The sequence below is a fragment of the Alexandromys fortis genome, unplaced genomic scaffold (genome assembly GCF_014885135.2).
Source record: "Alexandromys fortis isolate MF-2015 unplaced genomic scaffold, M_Fortis_MF-2015_v1.1 scaffold_12, whole genome shotgun sequence".
In the NCBI taxonomy this organism is placed as follows: domain Eukaryota; kingdom Metazoa; phylum Chordata; class Mammalia; order Rodentia; family Cricetidae; genus Alexandromys; species Alexandromys fortis.
In genome coordinates this window covers 20,583,987-20,605,940 of record NW_026067937.1, presented here as the reverse complement: position 1 = coordinate 20,605,940, position 21,954 = coordinate 20,583,987, and the positions used below count along the sequence as shown (strand labels likewise).

Sequence of the window (21,954 nt, the reverse complement as noted above, 5' to 3'; positions counted from 1 at the left end):
CGGTCCTTCGCGGGGCGGTGGTGCGCAGGCGCGGAGCCGAGTCCCGCTGGGCCGCAGCCGGTGGCCGGCTCGCAGTGGGCCCGTACCCGGCCCTCCACACTCGGTTCCCCCTCGCTCTGCGGAGACTGGAGGACAGACCGGACCACGCAGAAGTGTGGCGGCAGGATGGCGCAGACCGCCATGTCCGAGACTTACGGTAAATTGCGCGGGTTCACATGCATGTGTGTAGTAGGGCAGGCCTTGGGGTCCCGGAATGTTTGTGGCTGGGCTTAGGTATCCAGAGCCGGTGTTTAGAATAGCGAGATGTTGGGACTGGACTGGGATCCTGAGAACCTGGCGGTGTCAGAAGCCAAATGGCGATACTGAGAATCTTGAGATGTTTACGGCTGGGCTGGGATCCTCCTTGGTAATCTTGGGGTGCTAGTAGCTGGGATTCTGAGAATCTAGGTCTCAGGGTCCGGGTAGAGAATACAGGGATGTCAGCTGCTGGGATCCTGAGATTCTTGGGGTGTCAAGGTCGGTCTAGAACTTGAGAGCGCCTGAATGTTTGAGGCTGGGCTGGAATCATGAGGATCTAGGGGTGCCAGGAGCTGGGTTGGACTCTCTGACCAGCTGGTGCCCCCAGCTGTGCAGAGCGTTGTGATCCTCTGTTCCAAGTTCCCTCTTGTTTTGACCCTGGTTTCACCCTACATTTTCCTCCTTGGATTATTTAAATAGCTCAAGGTTGGGGGAGCCAGTTTATCATTGATTCTCCCCCCTCCCCCCTGCAGCACCCGAGCGCAGGGACTAAGACTCAGGGCCACGCCTGCATTCAATGTCTTTGGGGGCTTGGCTTTGGGTCTCTCGAGGTTTGGAATTCCTTTCTTTACATTGAGATTATAATGAGTTTTAAATGGTTGTGTGCGGCTCTTTTCTGGAGACCCCCTGGCCTCGTGTGCCTGTCCATCCCTCCCTCCACTCTGTTATGGGTTAATTATAGCTTTTTATAAACACATACCCTCTCTATGGCCACGCGCCTTTCAGCTTTGTCTCTCCTACAGCACCTAACCATTTCCAATGCATGTGCAGGGTGTCCCCGTGCTGGGTGTCCCCTCCCACCCCAATCGAGATAAGAACAAACAACCGATTCTAGCATGGTTGCCAGTCCCTAATGAGACTTGAGACCTGACTTGGTATGTGCTGGTTCCAGGGAGGGACTCTCATGTTAAAGCATGGTGAACAAGTCCAGGTTATTTCAATGTGCCCCTGCTTCCTTCCTGCCCCCAGGATGGGGCCAGGGGCCAGCCAGGAAGGTTCTAATCATTGTAAAAGTGCCATAGAAACTTCCCCAAGAGTTTGCAGTCTAGTGAGGAATAGATTGCTAATTCGGTTGTGACCTTAATAGATGAACAATTAAAATCCAGACAGCAGTTCCAAAGGAGCGTGGTCTGGCCAACTGTGTAAGAAAGAACTAACCATTGGGTCAGAGAGGGGCAAGTGAACAGGCAGATCTGGGGTTCAGGTCTCAGAGCATGGTTTGGGCACTTTAACTTGAGGAGGGTGAGGAGGCAGTTGAAGAACCTTGAGGTTTGGACTTTGAGAGGGTGGGACCCTGGAAAGGGTATTGTGAGGCACACAGTAGCCTGGTTCACTGTCTCCTGGCCCCAGCACTCCTGTGGTATGGAGGCATAATGTCTGACCTATAAACGTAAGCACTAACCACGGGTTATTGGCTTTGTCAGGGCCACAGGTGTGTTTGTCTTTTCTTTCATTTTAAGGTATTTTCCAAATAATGCCTTTATTTTTAATTTTTGTTTTGCTTTTTGTTTCAAGACAGTTTCTGTCTTTATAGTTCTGAATGACTAAGAATGCCTCACACTTGTGGCAATCTCCCTGCCTCTGCCTCCTGAGTGCTAGGATTATAGGCATGTGTCCCCATGTCCAGGTTTTTACTTTTTAACTAAGTCTGAATTTAATCTTTCCTTTCAACCGAGAACAATAAACAAACAAAAAAATGAATAGAAACTCCTAAGTGGAAGTTTATCTTTAGAAAGGCAAGAGTGGCCTCTAAAGCTGCTGGCATAAAAGAATAGTCACCCCAAACCAAGGCAGAGGCTGTCACCTTCACTCATCCTTGGCGGTGTTTACACAGTATTGTTCCCCAAATTAAAACAACCAAGACCTCTCCTTCCGGATGTTTGCCTGTTGGCTGGCATAGGAATGTTTGCCTAACCTTTTAGTTCCATGTGTTTGGGGCTGGTTTTCTGTCTTCTGTGAAATGAGGTTCTGTGCAGCTTTGTGGAAATTCAGTGAAAAATAGGAGCCAGTTCTTATGGCTCCTGCTAATGGGCTGGCCGCTTAACAGCCCCGCGCCTTGCACTGGCTGTGTGGTGTCCAGCACTTCCTTGAAGTTCCTCACTCTGTGAACACGGTGCTTTCAATAACATCATATCATATGTAAACTGGGATGTAAACAGGTAGGCCTCTCATTGAAATGTGGTTCACCTATCCACTTGATTAGACAGAGACACTGGGACGTCAGCGAAGCACAGCTCTGGATGTGCCTGTAGTGAATTTCTAGGTATGATTAGATCCCGAGGGCTCCAAACTAATCTGATGTTATTATTGGCAAGTGAACAAAGGTTGGAGGTGGGACATAACTGGAGAAAACTGGGGGAATGTCCTTGGAGCTTCTTCTTACCCCTGCCTCTTCTTATAGTCCTGCCTCTCTGCTTCCTGGCCTCTGTTGATGTGACCTGTCCATCACATATCCCCAGCTGCGATGGGCTGACCCCTGGAAAACCGAGCCAAACCAATCCTTCCTCCCTTCATTCTCTCAGCCATTTTAGTCCCAGCTAAGACTAAACCCTCAACTGGAGTGTCTCTAACCTGAAGGGAGGTTCTCCTACTTATTGTTAGAGTTCTGTGTTCCGTGAGCATTCGCGGGACCAAGGACTCATGCCAGCAGCCTGAGACCCAAGAGTTTGAAAACGATCCTTAAGTACTTTCCGATACCAAATGGTCAGACACAGAAATTGCTAGGCATCTACGTGGTGGGAAAATCCAGGGAGCTTTTAAGCCTTCAGTGCTAGAGAACTGGGCTGGAGGAAGAGTTTGAGACAGGTGTCTACACACTGCAATTATGCCATGTACTGTGCGAAAACTCCAGAGACAGAAGAATCCTGCTCATGGACACAAACATTCACAAGGAGAATGGGCTGTGGAGGTGCACCTCATGTTGAAGAGGACCAGGACCCAGCCAACGTACCCCCAGCATAGCTCACAACCACCTGAAACTAGGAAGAGGCAGGAACTAGGAAGAGGCAGGAAGCACCCCTCCCTGAGCCTCAGGAGCTTAACGCTGCCACATCTCTGCAGCCTCTGGCTCTGACACAGTAAGCCAGTGGACTTGGGGCACCTTGAGGTGCAAAGCTTCGGAAGCTAACTCACAGGACATAGTCCTTATACGATGACTCTTTAAGAAATATAGGCTTGATAAGGCAGTTTGGATTGACAAGGATATCCCTAATTAAAAAAAAAAAGCAATCTTTTCAAAGCCCTCTCATTCATAAAGTAAAATTAATTTCCTGTTAGGAGAATCACCTGAATTAATATTACCTTAGTTCACAATTTGACAAAATGGAAAAAAAAAAAACAATTTGACAAAATGTTTAAGCAGTTCAAGCAGACACAGAAAATGGAACATTTGTTTAATTCAGTACATTTCTGACTGCCAAAGTCATGGTTTTCTTTTTCTCACTCACTGAAAACTAACCAATGAGCATTTCAAGAAGCCAGGTCTAGGGCTGGGGTGGGAGGGGGGCATGTCCACGACCCCAGCACTTAGGACGTGGAGGGAGGAGGATTAGAAGTTGAAGGTCATAGGGAGTTGGAGACCAACCCATGCTACGTGCGATTCTGTATCAAAAGAAAGGAGAGAGAAGGGAAGAGGGGGGTATGGAGGAGAGGAGAGACAGGCAGGCTAGCAAGGTGCCTGGGGTGCGGGGTTAATGCATCCGCTTTGCAGTCGGACTGAGCTCAGTCCTCAGAACCCACATGATAGTGAGAGAGCTGATTCCACAAAGTTGTCCTCTGACCTCCACACACACACACACACACACACACACACATTGCACACTTGTGCACTCACACATTTTACACACACACACACACTGCACACACTGTAATAATAATAATTTATGGAAGAAGGAAATAAAGAGAAAGAGGGAAAGGACCAAGTCTCGAGACAAGCACTGGTGCTTCGAGAGCCCATGAATCCTGAGCCTCTGTGGGTCACCTACAAAAGAGTTAGTCCCAAGGGTCTGGAGAGTCTCCCCTGAAGCTCCAGAGACAGAGGTGCTGTTGCTCAGGAACAGTCTTTGGATGCTTTATCAGGCATGTCCAACCTTTTGACATTACAAGATGTTGTAGTCTACAGATGTGTTGGGCAGCATCCATTGCTATCCTGGGATGCTTGTGACCATGGTCATAAGTCAGACACATATTGATGTAGTTGATATAGACTGTTCTGCATCATAGCTCATCTGAGAACTTTGAAAACACGGTTCTTTGGCAGAACGAGACCACTTCCCCTCTCATGATCATCCGGGTGCTAAAGCCTGTAACTTTACTTCTGGTTCTGGGATGCCCCCTAAATCTATAGTACCAGTCCCACCATTAATTCCTAAGGATCTTATTTCTCAATACCCTGCTTACCTCTTCCACCCAGGTGCCCCAGAGAATGAGAATACAGAGTGTCCCATGCCCAATCACATAACCCTCCGCCTCCCCAGCTGCTGCTGAGTCCCCACCTGCCTAGGAGAAAGCACCATTTAAACAGTTCCTGCCCTCAGCCCCTGAGTCCAGCTGTCTGCTAAGTCTCCAAGATGCCCTTCCCACAGAGTCCATGTTGCTTCTCTCCCTGGAAGAGGCAAAGGGAAGTCCAGCCAGGGCTGCCTGGCCAGATCTTAACTAAGGAGGGGTTCACTCGGTCCCCACCTCAGGGATTGGCAGGCATGTGACATCCTGCAGCTTGCAGCTGCACATCTACCCCTGGATCTTAGGTAGCTTCTGCAGGCTTCTCAGGACCCACAGTCCCTGGATGTGCATGAGAGAAGGGACCTTGAGAAAATTATGGTGGAATGCAGTATCGTTGGAAAACCATGGTGATTGAATAAATTAAATTCCCCAGACTTCGCAAATTCTCCAAAGTCCAAAAAGCGATATTGGGTAAATTTGTTTGGAATTTTGTTCTTGCTATGTTAGTAGTCTTTCTGTTAGAGACCATGTCAGTTTCTTTGTTTTTGTTGTTGTTGTTGTTGTGTTTTGTTTTTTTTTTTTTTAAGAATTCACGTGTAGCCGGACAATGGTGGCGCACGCCTTTAATCCCAGCACTCGGGAGGCAGAGGCAGGCGGATCTCTGTGAGTTCGAGACCAGCCTGGTCTACAGAGCTAGTTCCAGGACAGGCTCCAAAGCCACAGAGAAACCCTGTCTCGAAAAACCAAAAAAAAAAAAAAAAAAAAAAAAAAAGAATTCACATATATGCCAGGCAGTAGTGGCACACACCTTTAAGCCCAGCACTCAACAGGCAGAGGCAGGAGAATCTCTGGGGGTGTATGTGTGTGTAAATATGCCACATGTATGGGTGCCCACAGAGGCCAAAAGAGGACATCTGAGTTCCTGTTCCTGGATCTGGAGTTACAGGTGACTGAGCTGGGTGTTAGGATTGGACTCTGGTTCTCTGGAAGGGCAGGAAGTGTTCTTAACTTTTGAGCCATCTCTCCAACCCTGACCATTTCTCTGAAATGAGAAAAGGTTCATGTTGTTTCTGGAATTTCTTCTCTCAAGCCCTCCTAGGGGGTGTGGTCAAACCGAGCTGGTTTGTTTTTACCCTTCTTAGTAATTCTAGTAGAACGTGGCCCAGGTAAAGTGTTGGAAGCCTCTGTCGGCCTGCATCCTGGCCTGTGCCATCCCCCTGTTGCTGTGAGGGAATCTCACAGCTGAGATAGGGCAATTGTGTGTATGTTTACTTGTTTGTTAGAGATTTGCTTTTCTGTGCATTTGAAATCAATGCCACATAGGACATTTACGACTCAGTGACTGTAACTGTGGAATGAAATAGATGACACAGGGCACTGTTATCTAAAGGATAGAACTGGATGTCAGGCAATAGTCCCAACACTTGTGAAGTAGAGGAAGGAGGGTAGCCTGGGCTACATGGAACCCAGCCTTTAAAAAAGATAAAAGAAAAGGAACCCCATTATAGCAGAGAACATAAGGCAAGTAAGCACTGTGTACTTATACATTTTATTATTTGTCTATTTTTCTAAGCTTGTCTAAGAATTCCAAGAAAGCTGGGTGTAGTGGCACGGCCTTTAATCCTAGCTCTCGGAGGCAGAAGCAAGCAGATCCAGCGTGGTCTATATAGAGAGCCACAGGCTGGCAAGGGCTGCAAATGAGACCTTGTTTCAAAAATAAGAGTTCCCAAGGTAGTTTACGATGTGAAAGACGTTGTCAGTACAAATCAGTGTGTGATGACAGTGAACTTGGCATCAGGTAGCCCGTGTGCACCGGTACTGCATCAAAACAAGTCCTGCCTCAAACATCAGCACTCGGCACTTTAGTGGCCGAGTCTTTGTGGGTCTTTCTGCTTCTCTCGTCTGGTTTTGTTTTGTTGTTTTAAGACATGGTTTCAGGCTGGAGAAATGGCTTAGTGGTTAAGAACGTTTGCTTTCTTCAATTCCGACTTCAATTCCCAGCCTGTATATCAGGTTGCTCACAACCTGTAAGTCCCCTGTTACTCCTGTTACCCCCTGTAACTCCAGCTCCGGGAGGTCCCATCACCTCTGGCCTCTGCAGACACCCGCGTCCATGTGCATATACCCACACACGTGCACACATAGGATATTTTAAAAATAAAAATAATAAGAGACAGGGTTTCATATGACCCAGGCAGGCCTTAGTCTTGCTTTGTATCCAAGGCTGGACCTAATCCTGATCCTTCCGCCCCCACCTCCTGAAACAGATTCCCAGATTGCACCACACCTGGCTCCATCCCTCACAGGTGCAGCATGCTGGCATTTAAGCCTTAAGGACTCAATGATATTTAGGTGGGGGAAGGAAGGACACTATTCATAAAGTGCTAATAAATTATGAATGTGAGGTCTATTTTAGAGAGACGTTTATAATTTTCTTTTCAAATATAAATTTTTAATCGTGCAGAAAAGCAATTGGAGGCTTAAGAACAAAGCAGCCGCCCTTTGTCATCGCTGGCAAGATAGATAGAGCGTGCGTTTAGCAGCCCCAGTGTCTCCGGGGTACCTGCCATAGCAGTTCTCAGGAGAATGCTCGCACAGTGAACGCGGCTCTGTGCACAGCCCTTGGAGCCTTTTGCAGATCAGCTCTTTCTTCTGATCAGAGCAAAATCTCTCCTTCAGTACTAGAAGGTAAACTCTCATCTTCGGGGACAGAGGGTCCAGGTGAGCTTCTGCCTTGGTCCTCTGTACGATCCAGGGCACAGACTGCCAAAACAGACTTTGATGCGAATCCATTTGAGAAACGATTTTGCTCTCAGGGAAGATGAAGCAAAAAGCCAAAATAAATAGAAACCTGACTTAGAGGGCTGGCTTGACTTTGTTCTTTGTGGAAGAAGTCAGGCGGTTCCATTGTGCCAGTGGAAACAGAACTCTAATAAAATCCGTTCTGTAGATCAAATTTCCTGGACTGGCGAGGTCATGTGGGCACTTCACAGAGCCTGAACACAGGGAACACAAACATCCCTGCTGAGGACCCGAATCTGAAGCCAAGGCCCTGCCAGGCCTCAGAGCAAAGCGTGGGAGGACCTGGTTCTGCAGTTCCCAGATTCAAGGGATGGTCAGATGAAACCTGGGCAGCCAAAGAAGGAACAGGGTGACAAGCAGGGTCTTGGGGGATCTGCCCAGATCTCAGCTTGGAACCCCAGTGGGATCTGGAGGGCCCCTGTGCATTCAGATGTCTGGCTTCATGGTTACCGTTTGCAGAAGGAACTTGTGTTTGTCCCAAGTCATGACTACTTGGTAGCCTTTCCTTTACTTTGGTCTCCAGTTCCCTAAGTAGACAAGGACGACCTTCAACGTCTGATGCTCCTGCCTCCACCCTCTGAGTGCTGAGATTATAGGTGTGCACCACCACACCCAATTTATGGATACTGGCTATCAAAGCCAGTGCTTTGTGCATGCCTGGCAGGCTCTCTATAGTCACAAAAACATTCCAAATGGGCTGGTCTGTTTTAGAGATACAGTTCATGCTGCCTAGTTACGCGTGCTCCCGAGTGGACTATTGCTAGCCATTGCCAGGCCTCAGCTTTCAGGTCAACACCTTGAACACTGTCTGAAGCTCTTCTGACACCAACGACAGTCCTATGCCCAGTGCAACACTGGGGACTTTCCCCACCCAAGGAGCAGATATGTGCCTGAGTGGGCAGATGGTCTTGCCTGCAGTTGGAGGTGGAGTCCTATAGTTCATGCCCAGTGTACCCAGTGTACTGGTGCGTAGAACTCAGACCCACTGTGAGATGGCCCTGGTCCCATGCACAGGTGGAGATGACCAATAGGCTAGCCTTCAGCACCCCTACTGATGTGACCAGATCTTGTTGACTCACTATATTCCATACGGAGCCAAACCTATCTGTGGATCCAGGGCTAACTAGGACTAAAAGGAGGGAGTGCATAGTGGTACCACAGACCTACGAAGGCCCTAGAGCACAGACGCTGTCCATCCATCCGAGCAATGCGCTGTGAGGACCCATGTTTTCTGTGTGTGCCTATGGTGGCCAGATCACAACAGCAGATCAGACTTTCAAAGATGAGAAGTCTCTGCCCTCAGCAGGTCAAAACTGGCACACGAGCCAGCTCCCCATAAAGGAGGAGCTGAGAGCGAGCTGACTGTTCTTTGTCTGGCATGCTTACCTGACCTTCCAGTGCATCATGGAACATCAGGAAGGCCCTTCGGGTCAGCCACAAATCAAGTTAGCTATTCACACTGGGTGGGGTCATGCACACCTGTGATCCCAGGACTTGGGAGGCAGAGGCAGAAGCCTAGCCTGTATATTAAGACCCTGTCTAAAACGAAGAAGCTATTCCGCTCTCCCCGCTTCTCTTCTCCGTCTCTCTGGTTGAAATATTCCTCAAATCATCTTGACAGATGATTTGCCATTATTTCTTTATAGAGTCTGGCAGGCTTTGTCCCTCTGCTAACCTGATCAGATTCAACAGTCTACTCTTTAATGCACCCCAAATTTGCTCCTCATTAAAGGCAGTGTTCTAATCAGACCTCTTTATCGCTGGTTCACTGTGTCCTGCACTGAGCTGACTTCCCATACTGGGCTCTGCCTGTCCCTAAGGAAAGCACCAGACTTGGCATTTTCTGAACTACACACCCCCTCCATGCTGAGCCCCACCATCCACGGACATTCAGGCCAGCCATTATCCGGGTCATCTGCTGGACATCCCGCTTTGTTCTCAGCTCCTGACTGACCTGGCGCCTGCAGCATCTGGACTGGCCAGTCCCTCATCCTCACAGCTCCGCAGGGTCACTTCTGGTCACCTTCTCTTCTGCTGCTTCAGTTATTCAATTCCCTGGCTTCCCCCTGGACATCCTCTGTCCATTTCCCATTACTGACTACATCCAACCTGACATGGAAATTCCTGGCTCTTTGATAGGTTATCATCTGCCTCCTTTCCAGATACCCAGTCCTCCACCCCAAGCTCCAGCATCTTTACTTTCTAACGATGCTCTTCTAGGGCATGTGCTGTGCCAAGTTCTGGCCCAGTCCTTTACTCTGTAGACCTGCTGCTGTAGGACAGAGAGCTTTATAGGGGGACGGTGGCAGGTGTACAGCTCACTCCCCTTTCCTGGATGTCAGCTGATCTTGCACATCTCAACCCATTACTTGCCCCGGTGGAGCCCACCAATAGATGGAGATGCCAGCGAAGAGTGTGCCCACCTCGTCCAGGCAGCACACTTACCTGTGCCTTCCCTGTTGTCTCAGAAGGAAGTTCCTTCCCCATCCAAGACGAGCCAGCCTTTTACACAAGCTGCCCCGGGTCTCAGCCCCTCCTTCTTCTCTGGCATGTACCCACCACTCTGATCCCCTCCTCATCCTCGACCTCTTCCCTCCCAGCTTCTGGAAGGGCTTACACATTTCCATCCACATGGTTGATTCTTCAGCCCTCTGGAGTCGGGATTCTGCTCTGCCTCAGGGGCACGGACTTCACCAGAGACCTTTCTCTTAGTCTCCTCTTCGTGGTCAACCCTGCGAAGGACTCTTCCTGTGGGCTCACCTTGTTGGCTTACAGGTGTTTTCAGATGACTCTGCCACTCAGTATCTCAAAATAGATTCTTCTTGCAACCTTTGGCAGCCTTTATAGGGGGTCTTCGCATCGCAAGCCAAGCAGGAAAGCAAGGAACCCCCAAATGCCTACATTCTACCTATCCAAAACCAAGTACCATCCAGCCCGAACCCTTCCTGGCAAGAAGAGGGACCCCTGGAGAGGGTCCTGCACTTCAAGGGCCTCCAGCCTGCTATGGTGCATGAAAATCTTAACATCAAAGTGGCTATGAGAAGAGGAAACTAGGAAGGTGTCATAGAACCTGTGTTCTCCCCTGTGAGGATGGTAGCGTGCATGAGGGTGGACGCCCTGGGAGGAGGCCACCATGTTTGTGCCTCGTGTATCTCTTTCCCCTTCCTAAGAGAAGTGGGCAGCATTCTTGGGAGGACCAGGTCAGTGTCTCTTGAAATCTGGTGTTGACAGACTGCAGGTGGCGAGCCCCACCTCCCTGCCCCCCCCCCCAACATTCTCTCATCTGAGAACAAGCCCAGGGTTAAAGCAAGATGGAGGTCACAGCCAGCAGCAGCTACACGGGCAGAGGCGCTGTTGCTAACCGAGCCTGCGGTCGCTGGCACTGGCTTTTGAGCACAGTGTGTTGTGCTGTTTGGTCATGTTGAGTGGTCCCCTGCTGTATAGCCTGCTTTTGTGCCTTAGTTTGTGGTCCCGCTGTGAGTCTGCGAGGGTCTGGGGAGGCGGTAAGGGCACTGAATGTCATGTCCTCTGGCAGCTGTGACTGCTTTTGCTCTGTGATGCCTCTGCGGGAGGGTGGCTAATGCCTGCTCACTGATTGCTGATTGCTTAATAGCTTTCCCATAATCCCACCCGACATTTATCATATGGAAAGTTAAAAGTGCACCGGCATAATATCCCATTTTAGCATTCCTATTTTGGGATCCAGACTTCTCCCTGCCTTCAAGCTGATTCTTCCATGACCTTGTGAGTATAATAAAAAGATAGACGCTGAGAAGGGAAATCCATGATTTGGGAGGGAACAGAGGTCACCAAAAAAAAAAAAAAAAAAAAAAAAGTCATGTAATAGTCATAAAAAAACTGTCAGACTCCACCACTCAGAGCCTACTGTGCTGTTACCTCGCCAGCCCCTTGTCATGGTTGCTAACGTCCCCTCCACTCTCTCCTTTCTGTTGTTTGGTTGGTGGATGGGTGTAGGGGTTGTTGTATTTATTATGGTTGTTGAAATACGGTTTCACAGAGCCCTGGTTGGCTCCTAAGTCCTTACATAGCTGAAGTGATGTTAAATTCCTGGTTCTGCTGCATCCACACCCCACAAAGTGCCGATTACACCACACCTGCCCTACACTGTCTGCGTCACAGCCAGAGACACAGCATTATACATGCGCAGTATGTCATCATTGTCTTCCTTCGTTCCAACCTTCCCTCACTTTTAAGATGTTATGCCTCACTTTTAAGGTGTCTTGCCTGTGTGCACATGTATGCAGTGCCCTTGGAGGCCAAAAAGGGCATCAGATTTCCTGGAACTGGAGTTACAAAAGGTTGTTACCTACTATAGGGGTTCTGGGAACTGAACACTGATCCTTTGCAAAAGCAGCAAGTGCTCTTAACCTCTAAGCCATCCCACCAGCCCCTCTTCCTAGTTCCTTAGCATCCCCACTTCTCACTTAAGTAATTCTAGTATGTATTTCTACAATCAGCCAGACAAAGCTGTCATTTTTTTAAAGCAGCTATATGTAGTTTAGATCCCGCCAGTCCTTTCTCTGTCACGGCACGCTGACGCGGCACCCTTTGGCCAGGTGTGGCAATGGTGCAGTCAGCGGTTAGTGTGCAAAGGACAGCTCAGCAAATCTGAGCAGAGTGCGCACTCGGCTATGCGAGTCCAAGGTCCAGGAGCAGGGATTTGTGTTCTTCGAGCAGAGTCGTTAGTGTTCTGTGGGAGTCTCCCTTTGCCTGCCTGTTGTCAGTCTCTTTACCTTCTCTCTCCCCACCCAAAGCAACAACAGACCCAACCAAAGTTATTTTTTACTCTCTCTTTATAACTTACATAATGTTACTTCCTAACAGAAGAGAATATTGAATAAGGTTGAGAATTTTCAGTTTCCTTTAGACTGGGAATCTGAACCAACTGAAATTTTGAGTGTGCATCTCAGTGGTGCTAAAATACAGTCACATCTCCTGGGCTGCTAGACAGATGGCTCAGTGGTTAAGAGCACTGGCTACTCTTCCAGAGGACTCAGGTTTGATTCCTACCACCCACCTGGCAGCTCTAGTCCCAGGGGAGCCAGCTGCAGAGGCATTGCGTGCATAGGGTGTATAAACATGCATGCAGGAAAACACCCATACAATAAAGCAAAAATAAATAAGATCTCCAATAGAGAGCAAAAATAAAAGTACAGTCACCTCTCGTAATGGTCACCACCCATCTCTTGAACCCTCATGGCAATTCTCCATTTCCACCCCCAGGCCCATATTTGTCATTTTATGACTGGTTTATGTCACCAGTATTCTTATAACTGCTATAGCAGTTATTAGAAGCGCTTCCTTTTTAAGGCTAAGTTCTGGTCTGTTGTATGGAGATATCGCGTTTTGTGTGTCTGTTCCTCCACTGATGGACACTTATTTGAGTTGCTTCCTGTTTTACTACCGTGAACCATGTTGGTGTGAACATGAATATTTAAAGCTTCATTTTTTAATTGTATGTGTCCTGTCTGTGTGTACGTAAGTGCACTATGCATGTGCCTGGTGCCTCACAGGCCAGAAGAGACTGGATTCCCTGGAGCTGGAGTTGATGGCTGTGAGCTGCCGTGTGGGTGCTGAGAAACAAATCCACGTCCTCTGCAAAAGCAGCCAGTGCTTGAGACTATGAAGTCACTTCTCCAGCCCTTATTAGAACTTGGTTTTGAACCAGAGTTGAAGTTTATTAAAAGATTTTAATATAGATTTTATACTTAATGAATAAGAGAAAGAGAAGCACTCAAGAAGAAAGTCAGACACATGCAAGAACGTGGGTGTAGGCATCTCAGAGAAGAGTGGGGTCTCACGTCATGCTTTCTTATCAACAGCTAACATGCCACTAAGTTTTATGACCATAGTCTAAGTGTGTTTATACCTCCCTTTAAATTAATTCCTTACTCTTTCCCTTTCAGATTTCTTGTTTAAATTCTTGGTCATCGGGAATGCGGGAACTGGCAAATCTTGCTTGCTTCATCAGTTCATTGAGAAAAAATGTGAGTGAAACCAGACGTTTTGTAATGTCTGTGAGCCTTCCCTGGGCACAGGTGCTTCTGGGAAATCTGAGCTTTCTGGAGGGAAAACCATAACTTCAAAGTGCTTCACTTTTAAATTTTTATTTTTTGAAAATTTCATACATGTATATACTTTGATCCTCTCTACCTTCCTCTAGAGCCTAGCGTGCCCCCGACCCTCTCCCCACTTCATGTAATATCATTGAATTTGATTAAGGTTGCTTACATGCACATGTGTGTGGGGTTTTATCCTGGATCACAGACAACAGGCAACTTACCAGAAGCTACACCCTTGCGGTAAAATGACTCCTTCCCCCAGCAGCCGGACTAACATCTCCTCAGCTAGGGCTAGAGCCTACTGGGCCCCTCAGTCCTCCGAGCTGGAATGCTGATAGGCTGGATTCTGTGCAGGGACCTTCCCATGGGCGCTGTGAGTTCCTGAGTGCATGGCCATGCCCTATGCAGAAGGCCCTCCCTCTGGCTCCTACGGATAGCCTTGAACTCACAGATCCACCCAACATCCCTGCCTTCGGAGTGCATTCTTAGCTTTTACACAATCGAGTTTTTATTATTTTATTTTTTAGATTTATTTATTATGTATATAGTGTTCTGTCTGTATCCTTGCTGGCCAGAATAGGGCACCAGATCTCATTACAGATGGCTGTGAGCCACCATGTGGTTGCTGGGAATTGAACTCAGGACCTTTGGAAGAACAGTCAGTGCTCTTAACCTCTGAGCCATCTCTCCAGCCCAGATGGAGTTTTTTTGAAGTTAGTGTTTCAGTTTAATAGTGGCTCGGTCTCTAGTGTTTCCTTATCCTAAGAGATGACAGAACAGTAAGCGTGATGGATTCTTCAGCAAGAACCCTGTTTCCTGGCCGAGTAGCAAGAGCCACTCTGGAGTGCATTGGGTAGGTTATAGCCTTCGACTGCTCGGGGCAGCCTTCGGTGCCTCTCAGGCCCTTCTGTCTCCTACGCTGGTCTACAGGTCAGGAAGTGAAATGGAGGTCACAGGTCCCTGGGAGGAGTGTCTGTTACAGAGGACTAGATTATCTAACCTCTCATGTCTCCAGAAGAGAAAAAAAATGCATCATCAAGTGACCCCTGATTTACGAAGCAGTATGCTGTGTCCGAGTCCTGAGAGCCAGCAGGGGACAGGGGTAGCATTTGTTCTAGCTCATCCCCTGTCGTAGGAAGTGACGGGACTCTCCAATAAACTCATAGTTTTGTTCTACAACGCTACAGCTAATGAACATTCGGTATCAGTAATACACATAAGGGCCAAAAAAAATTTCCAGAAAGACCCCAAATCAGAGTTCTATGATCAAGTTATCTTCGGGTCTCCTCTATTCAGTTCTTTGGAAATAACAATTTGATCTCTTCACTGCTAAGTGTCCAGTGTTACCAGGCACATGCCCTACTGCGCGGCAGGCTGGTGTCAAGTGGCTGATGTTAGTCTTCTGTCTCAGGCTCAGGGGAAGCCTCTACTGTCTCTAAGAGCAGGAATTGTGTGACTTACTAAAGTTAGTGCCGATCGTCAGCTGACTGAGAGAGAAGGGATGGCTGAAGCTAATGGCCTTTTCATCTACAGAGCCCTTGGGATAGCCCCCCCCTTCTTTTTACTGTTTTTTAGTTTTTCAGCCCTGATCTTAACGTTACTATTGAAATCTGTGAACTGTTACCTTCATGTTCTAAAATGTAATTATTTGTTGTTTGTTTTTCTTTCTTAGTCAAAGATGACTCAAATCATACCATAGGAGTGGAGTTTGGCTCAAAAATAATAAATGTTGGTGGTAAATATGTCAAGTTACAGATTTGGGACACAGCTGGACAGGAGCGGTTCAGGTAGCTCTCCTAATTTACTAACAATACTTGAACTTGGACCCAAACCATTTAGCTAGATTTCCTCACCGCGTGTGGTCTCAAACCAACACGCACACTGATTTCAAAAGCTCCAGCTCAGCCTGGAAGCTCTCACTGCTAAGAGAGCACCAGACTGGACCCCAGATACCAAAACAAGTAGGAGAGGGCACTGGGTCTAGCGTCTCAGGTAGCAGCTCAGTAGGTAAAAGCTGGGCAAGCCTGCAATCTGAATTCAATCCCCAGAACCCATGCAAAGGTGGAAGTAAGGACTTCACAAAGTTCTTGTCTGACTTCTACATACATGCCCCACCCCAACATCATATATGCAATAATAACTAATAAAAAATCAATAATTAATAATAAATAATAATAATAATATAAAACTAGCAAACAGAGAGAAGTTGGCGTTACGGAAGAGAAAATGTTTTACTGAAAAACAGATCATTGAGAATGTGAAGTAGACAGAAGGCCAGTCAGTCCTTGTAGAGCAAAGAGTAAATGTGGGTCACTGGCAGGGATCTAGGCTGCTCCCATCCAAGCTTTTCCTGGGAAGGGAGGGGATAGCACAGGGCACCCAGAAGTGACAGGGTTTCCTGGAGCGTGGTGTCCACATAGAGCTGAGGACATTAGGGCCACATGCTGACCCGAGCCTCCTGTGCCTTCTAAGGAGCTGCTCAGTAGAGCCGTCCCTGCTTTGGAGAGAGCACCCTGCTGGTCTTAGCCCTATGCAGTGGTTCACAGAGGAAGCATGGTTTTTATGGGGAGAGGTAAAGGGACTCGATTGTTAGAAGCTCTGTCGTTCCTTCAGGTCTGTGACAAGAAGCTACTACAGAGGTGCAGCTGGGGCTCTCCTTGTCTACGACATCACCAGGTAAAGTCAGCTCCCCACCACAGACGACTTGGTGTTCTGCTCCGTGCTGGTGAGACGCGTGATTCCCTTGGGTCTAGAAAGGCAGCATGGCTGAACCCTGCAAACCTCTGGGCCCTTTCCAGGGGATTCATAGAGGTCTTTAGTGTTTGTTTGTAAGCTCTTGGGGGCTGAAACGAGCCTTCTGCCTCACTGGTCTCCTTCACACCACATAGGACACATTTCTTGAGGTCAGCAGGGCTCTGTGAGTTCTCGGAAGTGAATCAAAGGGCTAAAGATGCAGACTCAGGCTCAGATCACCTGGGTTCAGATCCCAGTTCGAGCCAGGGGCTTTGTGATCTCTGCAGGCCTGGATCTCCCTGTTTGGGTCTTGGTTTCCTCATCTATGAGATGAGGGTAACATTCTCGAACCCCCAGAAAGCTATGGAAGGGAGTGGGTTTAAACCAACTAGTGAAATACTTACTGCAGTTACTAGCTGCATGTAACAACTTAGTTTCTTCCTGGGTTGCACTGGCCACATTTCAAATCCTCCATGCGTCCTGTGGCTGGTGACCACAGGATTGGCCAACGCAGGTTGCAGCCCATTCCTGTCCTTGGGGATATTTCATCAATGCGTTGACCTCAGAACTTGCAACATTGTCCTGGAAGCATGTGATTCAGAGGGTTCCACTAAGGGGCCCTTCCTGGGAGGAATCTGATCCAAGAGAGAATAGTGCATGGTTATCTTTCTCTTTCTGAGAGGGTGATGCTCTTGACTCCACCCTCCTCTCCCCCGGTGCCACGAGAGGCTCAACCTACCAGGGCATGGCATCACTTGTGCCATTCCTTAAATATGAGAGCCAATCTGTAGGTCTGAGTTGGTCCTGGGTAGACAGAGACAGGAAGTCCTGCATGTCCCTGAGCCTCCAGCTCCTAGCGGCAGGAGCATCCTTGCAAAGTCAATGTGGTGGACTCCTGTGGATCAAGGTGCCCACAATTCTACAGGTGACAGTGATAAGTGTTGCAAGTCAGGCGTGTACCTTGCACATCCTCAGGGCTCAGGTGCATTTGTGAAGTAAATGAAAAGACCCCTTTCCCTCTGAACCCAGACTATCTGACTCACAGACTTCGTTGTAACACAAGCTAAACATAGCCCCTGGGTCTGATGTCTCACCAAGCACTGGGTTCCCACATCACTTCTGAGGCCCCGTTGCCCTTGCTGAAATGTTGGCAAGCAGTGTGCATGGTGAGGATGACTGGAAAGAGTTGCTGGTGTTATAAAATACATGTATTATTTCCACAATCTTATGTTACACAGCCGAGAAACCTACAATGCGCTTACTAATTGGTTAACAGATGCCAGAATGCTGGCGAGCCAGAACATCGTCATCATCCTCTGCGGGAACAAGAAGGACCTGGATGCTGACCGTGAAGTCACCTTCCTCGAAGCCTCCAGGTTCGCGCAAGAGAATGGCAAGTGACTTCTTCCTCTTACAGCCTCTCACAGGGTGGGTGGGCTGGGCACAGTGGCATTTCTTTGGGCTTAAAACATCTGGTGGAGTTTTGACCTTAAATTATCTTATGAAATTGTGGAACTTAGACTATAGTTCAGGATAGCTCGGTACATCTCATTCTGCTGACAAAGGCCAGTGTGCTGGGAAAACGAGGTAGTTACCTTCTGTAAGGATTTTCAGGTCTCTGGGATGTTAGTCATCTTAGTGTGGCATACATTTTGTGTATCTTGAAACCTAATTGGTGAAGTAGTCATCCCACATAGAAAGGAAGCAGAAGAGATACTGGACAAGCTGGCTTGTCATTTTCTTACATTAAGTCATTTGTTTAATGGTAACAAATCTTTGTTTGATTTTTTTTTGTTTTTTTGTTTTTTTTTTTGGGAGACAGACTCTGTCTCTGTAGTCCTGGCTGTCCTAGAACTTGCTATGTAGGCTAGGTAACAAATTTAATAATGTTTAAACTGCATTGCAAAATTATCCATTGTTTATAGAGATAATAGCATTATAAACATTCAGAAAGAGGCTGAATTCTGAGAGCCAGCTCATACTAATATATCCTTATGGCCACATCTGTTTGGACTCAAAGACAGAAAACTGTTTTCCCAGTTTGATGGGTTTTTACTAAAAAAATAAACACAAGCCAGTCATGGTGTTGTGAGCCTGTAATCCCTGTATTTAGAAGGCAGAGGCAGGAGGATTACTGAAAGCTTGAAGCAAACTGTTTCAAAAAGTGGGAGGAGGCGCGGGTAAGAAGAAGGAAGAAAGACCCAATGCAGACTACGTACATGGGATGTTCTAGAGCAGCGGCTCTCAGCCTTCCAAACGCTGCGACCCTTTACTGCTGTGCTAACCCCCGTCATAAAATTATTTTTGTTGCCGCTTCATAACTGTAATTTTGCTACTGCTATGAATCGTAATCTAAGTATCTGTTTTCCAGTGGTCCTAGCTCACAGGTTGAGAACCGCTATTTTAGAGCTACTCAGAAAGCAGGAGCTGGTTAGTACGAGGAAAGTCCCTTATCAGGACAGACCAGAGGCTAATAGGTGGGGCAGCTAACGCCGCAGCGGGCTTTCCACTGGACTCAGCCCCTGCTCTGGGGATAGAGCAGCCTGACTTCAAGCCAGACTTCAGGGCTCAAGAGTTGGCTCAGTGGTTAAGCGCACTTGTTCTTGCAAAGGACCAGGTTCAATCCCAGCCCACCACCTCCTTTGGCACCAGGTACACACATAGTACACAGACATACATGCAGACAAAACACCCATGCACACAAAATAATAAAAGTAAATCCAGTGAGACTTCTGCCCAACCTCCCCAATTAAAACTGTTAATGCTAAGAGGAGAGTAGCATTAGTAAAACTTACCTAGGATGCACACATTTCAAACTGGATGGCTTTTCCTGGGCTGCAGGGCCGTGTCTGGTTGGACAGACATGGGTCCTGCTCGTGTGCAGTGCAATGCCGTTATGCATCAGCTCCGTGTCTGTGTTCATGGAGACCTGCAGATCACGTGGAGAAGGAAACTGTGGCTTAAGTCACAGTTTTAGCCAGTATGCTTACTTCTTGTCAGTTCAGGAATTAGGGCATGATAATAATCATTCTTCAATGAGTTCCCCATTGCCTAATACATTAATGTACCCGGGTGTGACAGTACCTGTAATTAATACATTAATACATTAATGTACCCGGATGTGACGGTTCCTGTAATGCCAGCACTTGAGACAGAAGAGGTAAGGATCAAGAGTTGAAACCAGCCTCAACTATATGAAACCTTACCTCAAAAACAAACAAACAAATAACAACAAAAACGTAAATTTATGTATATTAATTTTATGTTTATAGAAATTAGAGAATTTAGGGACTGGACTGAATTTTGCTTGTCACTCTGAGAATGCTGAGCAGGCTGTTAGCAGTTCAAAGTCACTGTCATTGGGCCAGCGAGATGGCTCAGTGGACAAAGGCACTTGCCAAGTTCCATCCCTGGGACCCACGCAGTGGAAGGAGAGAACTAACTCCTACAGCGTGTTCTCTCCCACCACACGTGTACTGTAGTTCACACTCTCTCCAAAGTGAATGAATAAATAATTAAAACTGTGAAGATCGCTGTCTTCTAACCATGATTCGCTGTCTTTGATGCCACTTTCAGAACTGATGTTCCTGGAAACGAGCGCACTGACTGGTGAGAACGTCGAAGAGGCTTTCATGCAGTGTGCAAGGAAAATACTTAACAAAATCGAATCAGGTAACAGCCTTCCCTGACCTCAGCTGTGACCCTGTAGCTCAACAGTGCCCCCTGCTGCTTGATAGAGTAGTACAGCACCCCTAGATGGCATGCCAATCACCCTGGCCTGAGTACAGACTCATAGCCATTTTCTTGGTTCTCAGGTGAGCTGGACCCGGAGAGAATGGGCTCTGGCATCCAGTATGGAGACGCTGCCCTGAGACAGCTACGGTCACCACGGCGTACACAGGCCCCAAATGCACAGGAGTGTGGCTGCTAGGCACGCCAGCAACACAGGTGGGTGTGGAGGCCCTGCATGCTGGACAGAAAAGAGAGAGTGTGAAATTGCAATGGGAGAGTTGGGGAGAGCAGGAGAGGAGATCCATAGGGGTAGTCAGAGGTGTGTCCAACAGGACCAACCCTGCAGGAACTCCTCCCGACCACTCAGAGGCAAAGACAGGGCACACAGAGCCCTGTGGTATCTGCTGGGGCAGCAATTCCTTCTCGGTAAACCATGGAGCAGACTTGGCCTAACTGAAGCCTCCCCGGGAGCATCTCTAAAACCAGCAAGCTTGCCATTAAACATTTTTTTCTTGTTTCTTTGAGACAGGGTTTCTCTGTATATCCCTGGCTGTCCTGGTACTCGCTCTGTAGACCAGGCTGGCCTGGACTTAGAGATCTGTCTACCTCTGCCTCCCAAGTGCTGGGATTAAAGATGTGCCACCACTGCCCAGCTATTATACTTTGATAGCTCTCTCCCATTTACCACAGTGACCTTTCTTGTCGGGGAAGTTGAGGCAGGAGCTCACTATATAGCCCAAGATGGGCCTACCACCTTATGACCCTCCTCCTGCTTCAGCCTCCCAAATACGGGGATCACGTGTGTATGCTATCCTGCCCAGCTCACCGTGGCATTGCCCAGCAGGATGAGCTAGTGTGAATCCAAAGGTAAAACTGTCCTGTCTGTTGGGCTGTGCGCTGTTTCGTATTTACAACCACACAGGTATCTAACCACACTTAACGTTTCTCAGGTTCCGTGGCGGTTTCTGGAGCGCAGCTGCAGGAACCTGAAGAGTCTGGAGTCTCTACTGCCACCTCTTCTACTCCGCACAGAAGCAGATCTTCATGGGGAAGCCGCAGTGCACACTGGCAAACAGGGCTCAGCAGCCACACTGCGAACTCAGTGGACAGTACCTTAAATGCCACACATATGCAAAGATCCCCGCCCCACGTCTACCCCTTCCTGTTCCGAGAAACCAAGCTTGTGCTGCACACAGCCTGGCCCGTTCCTCCAGCACGGAGCCAGTGACAAGATAGAATCCTGCACCCAATGAAGCGTTTCTTTTTCACCTCACAGGAGATGCAGTTTGTGAATGAGCGTGCTTCTCTCGTGGCGTTGGTTACACACGACTCAGTATCAAAGGACTCTGGCGCTAAGAGCCAGCGCGTTTCTTATTTAACCCCTCTTGCCCTTTCTACACCGTGTCTGTGACCCACACCTGAAATGCTAACCCTCAAGGACTTACTGTCATCCAGAAATAAAGTGGAACCGAGTGTCTCACGCACACTGCACTGTTCTGCTCTGTGGACTGCAAGGCTCTTAGCCGAAGTCAGTGCAAGAGCTGCCGTGGGCCAGGTCAACCTGCCCATCTTGTTCTGCTTCCACATCACCCTCGACCTGCACTCTGTCTCCCATCGTGAGGGCATCTGTGCCTCTTCTTCCACATCTTACACTGTTTTCTAGTCATTTTCGGCAAACTCGCTCCCTCTAGCAAAGGAGTCTATTTGTGAGGAAACCTTGGGCTCGGTAGTGAAGTGCTTCCTTCCACGTGTGTGAGGCCCTGTCTGGATTCGATCCCCAGCAAGCACCTCCACACCACATACATTGTCCTTCTGCCAGGTGCGGTGGCACACATGTATCTCAGTAGACGGGGACAGCAGGAGGCGG

The 21,954-nt window shown here is 48.1% G+C and overlaps 1 protein-coding gene across 1 annotated transcript; it reads left to right on the top strand.

Annotated features, from left to right (window-relative positions):
• Positions 1–27: 27 nt before the first annotated feature.
• Rab4a (RAB4A, member RAS oncogene family) lies at positions 28–21,573 on the top strand. The gene is made up of 8 exons (XM_050146992.1): positions 28–196; positions 13,467–13,547; positions 15,295–15,409; positions 16,236–16,298; positions 17,594–17,748; positions 19,932–20,027; positions 20,171–20,303; positions 21,038–21,573. The coding sequence occupies exons 1-7, from the start codon at positions 166–168 to the stop codon at positions 20,284–20,286; spliced, it is 657 nt and encodes a 218-aa protein (XP_050002949.1). The 5' UTR covers positions 28–165; the 3' UTR covers positions 20,287–20,303; positions 21,038–21,573.
• The last annotated feature ends 381 nt before the right edge of the window (positions 21,574–21,954 follow it).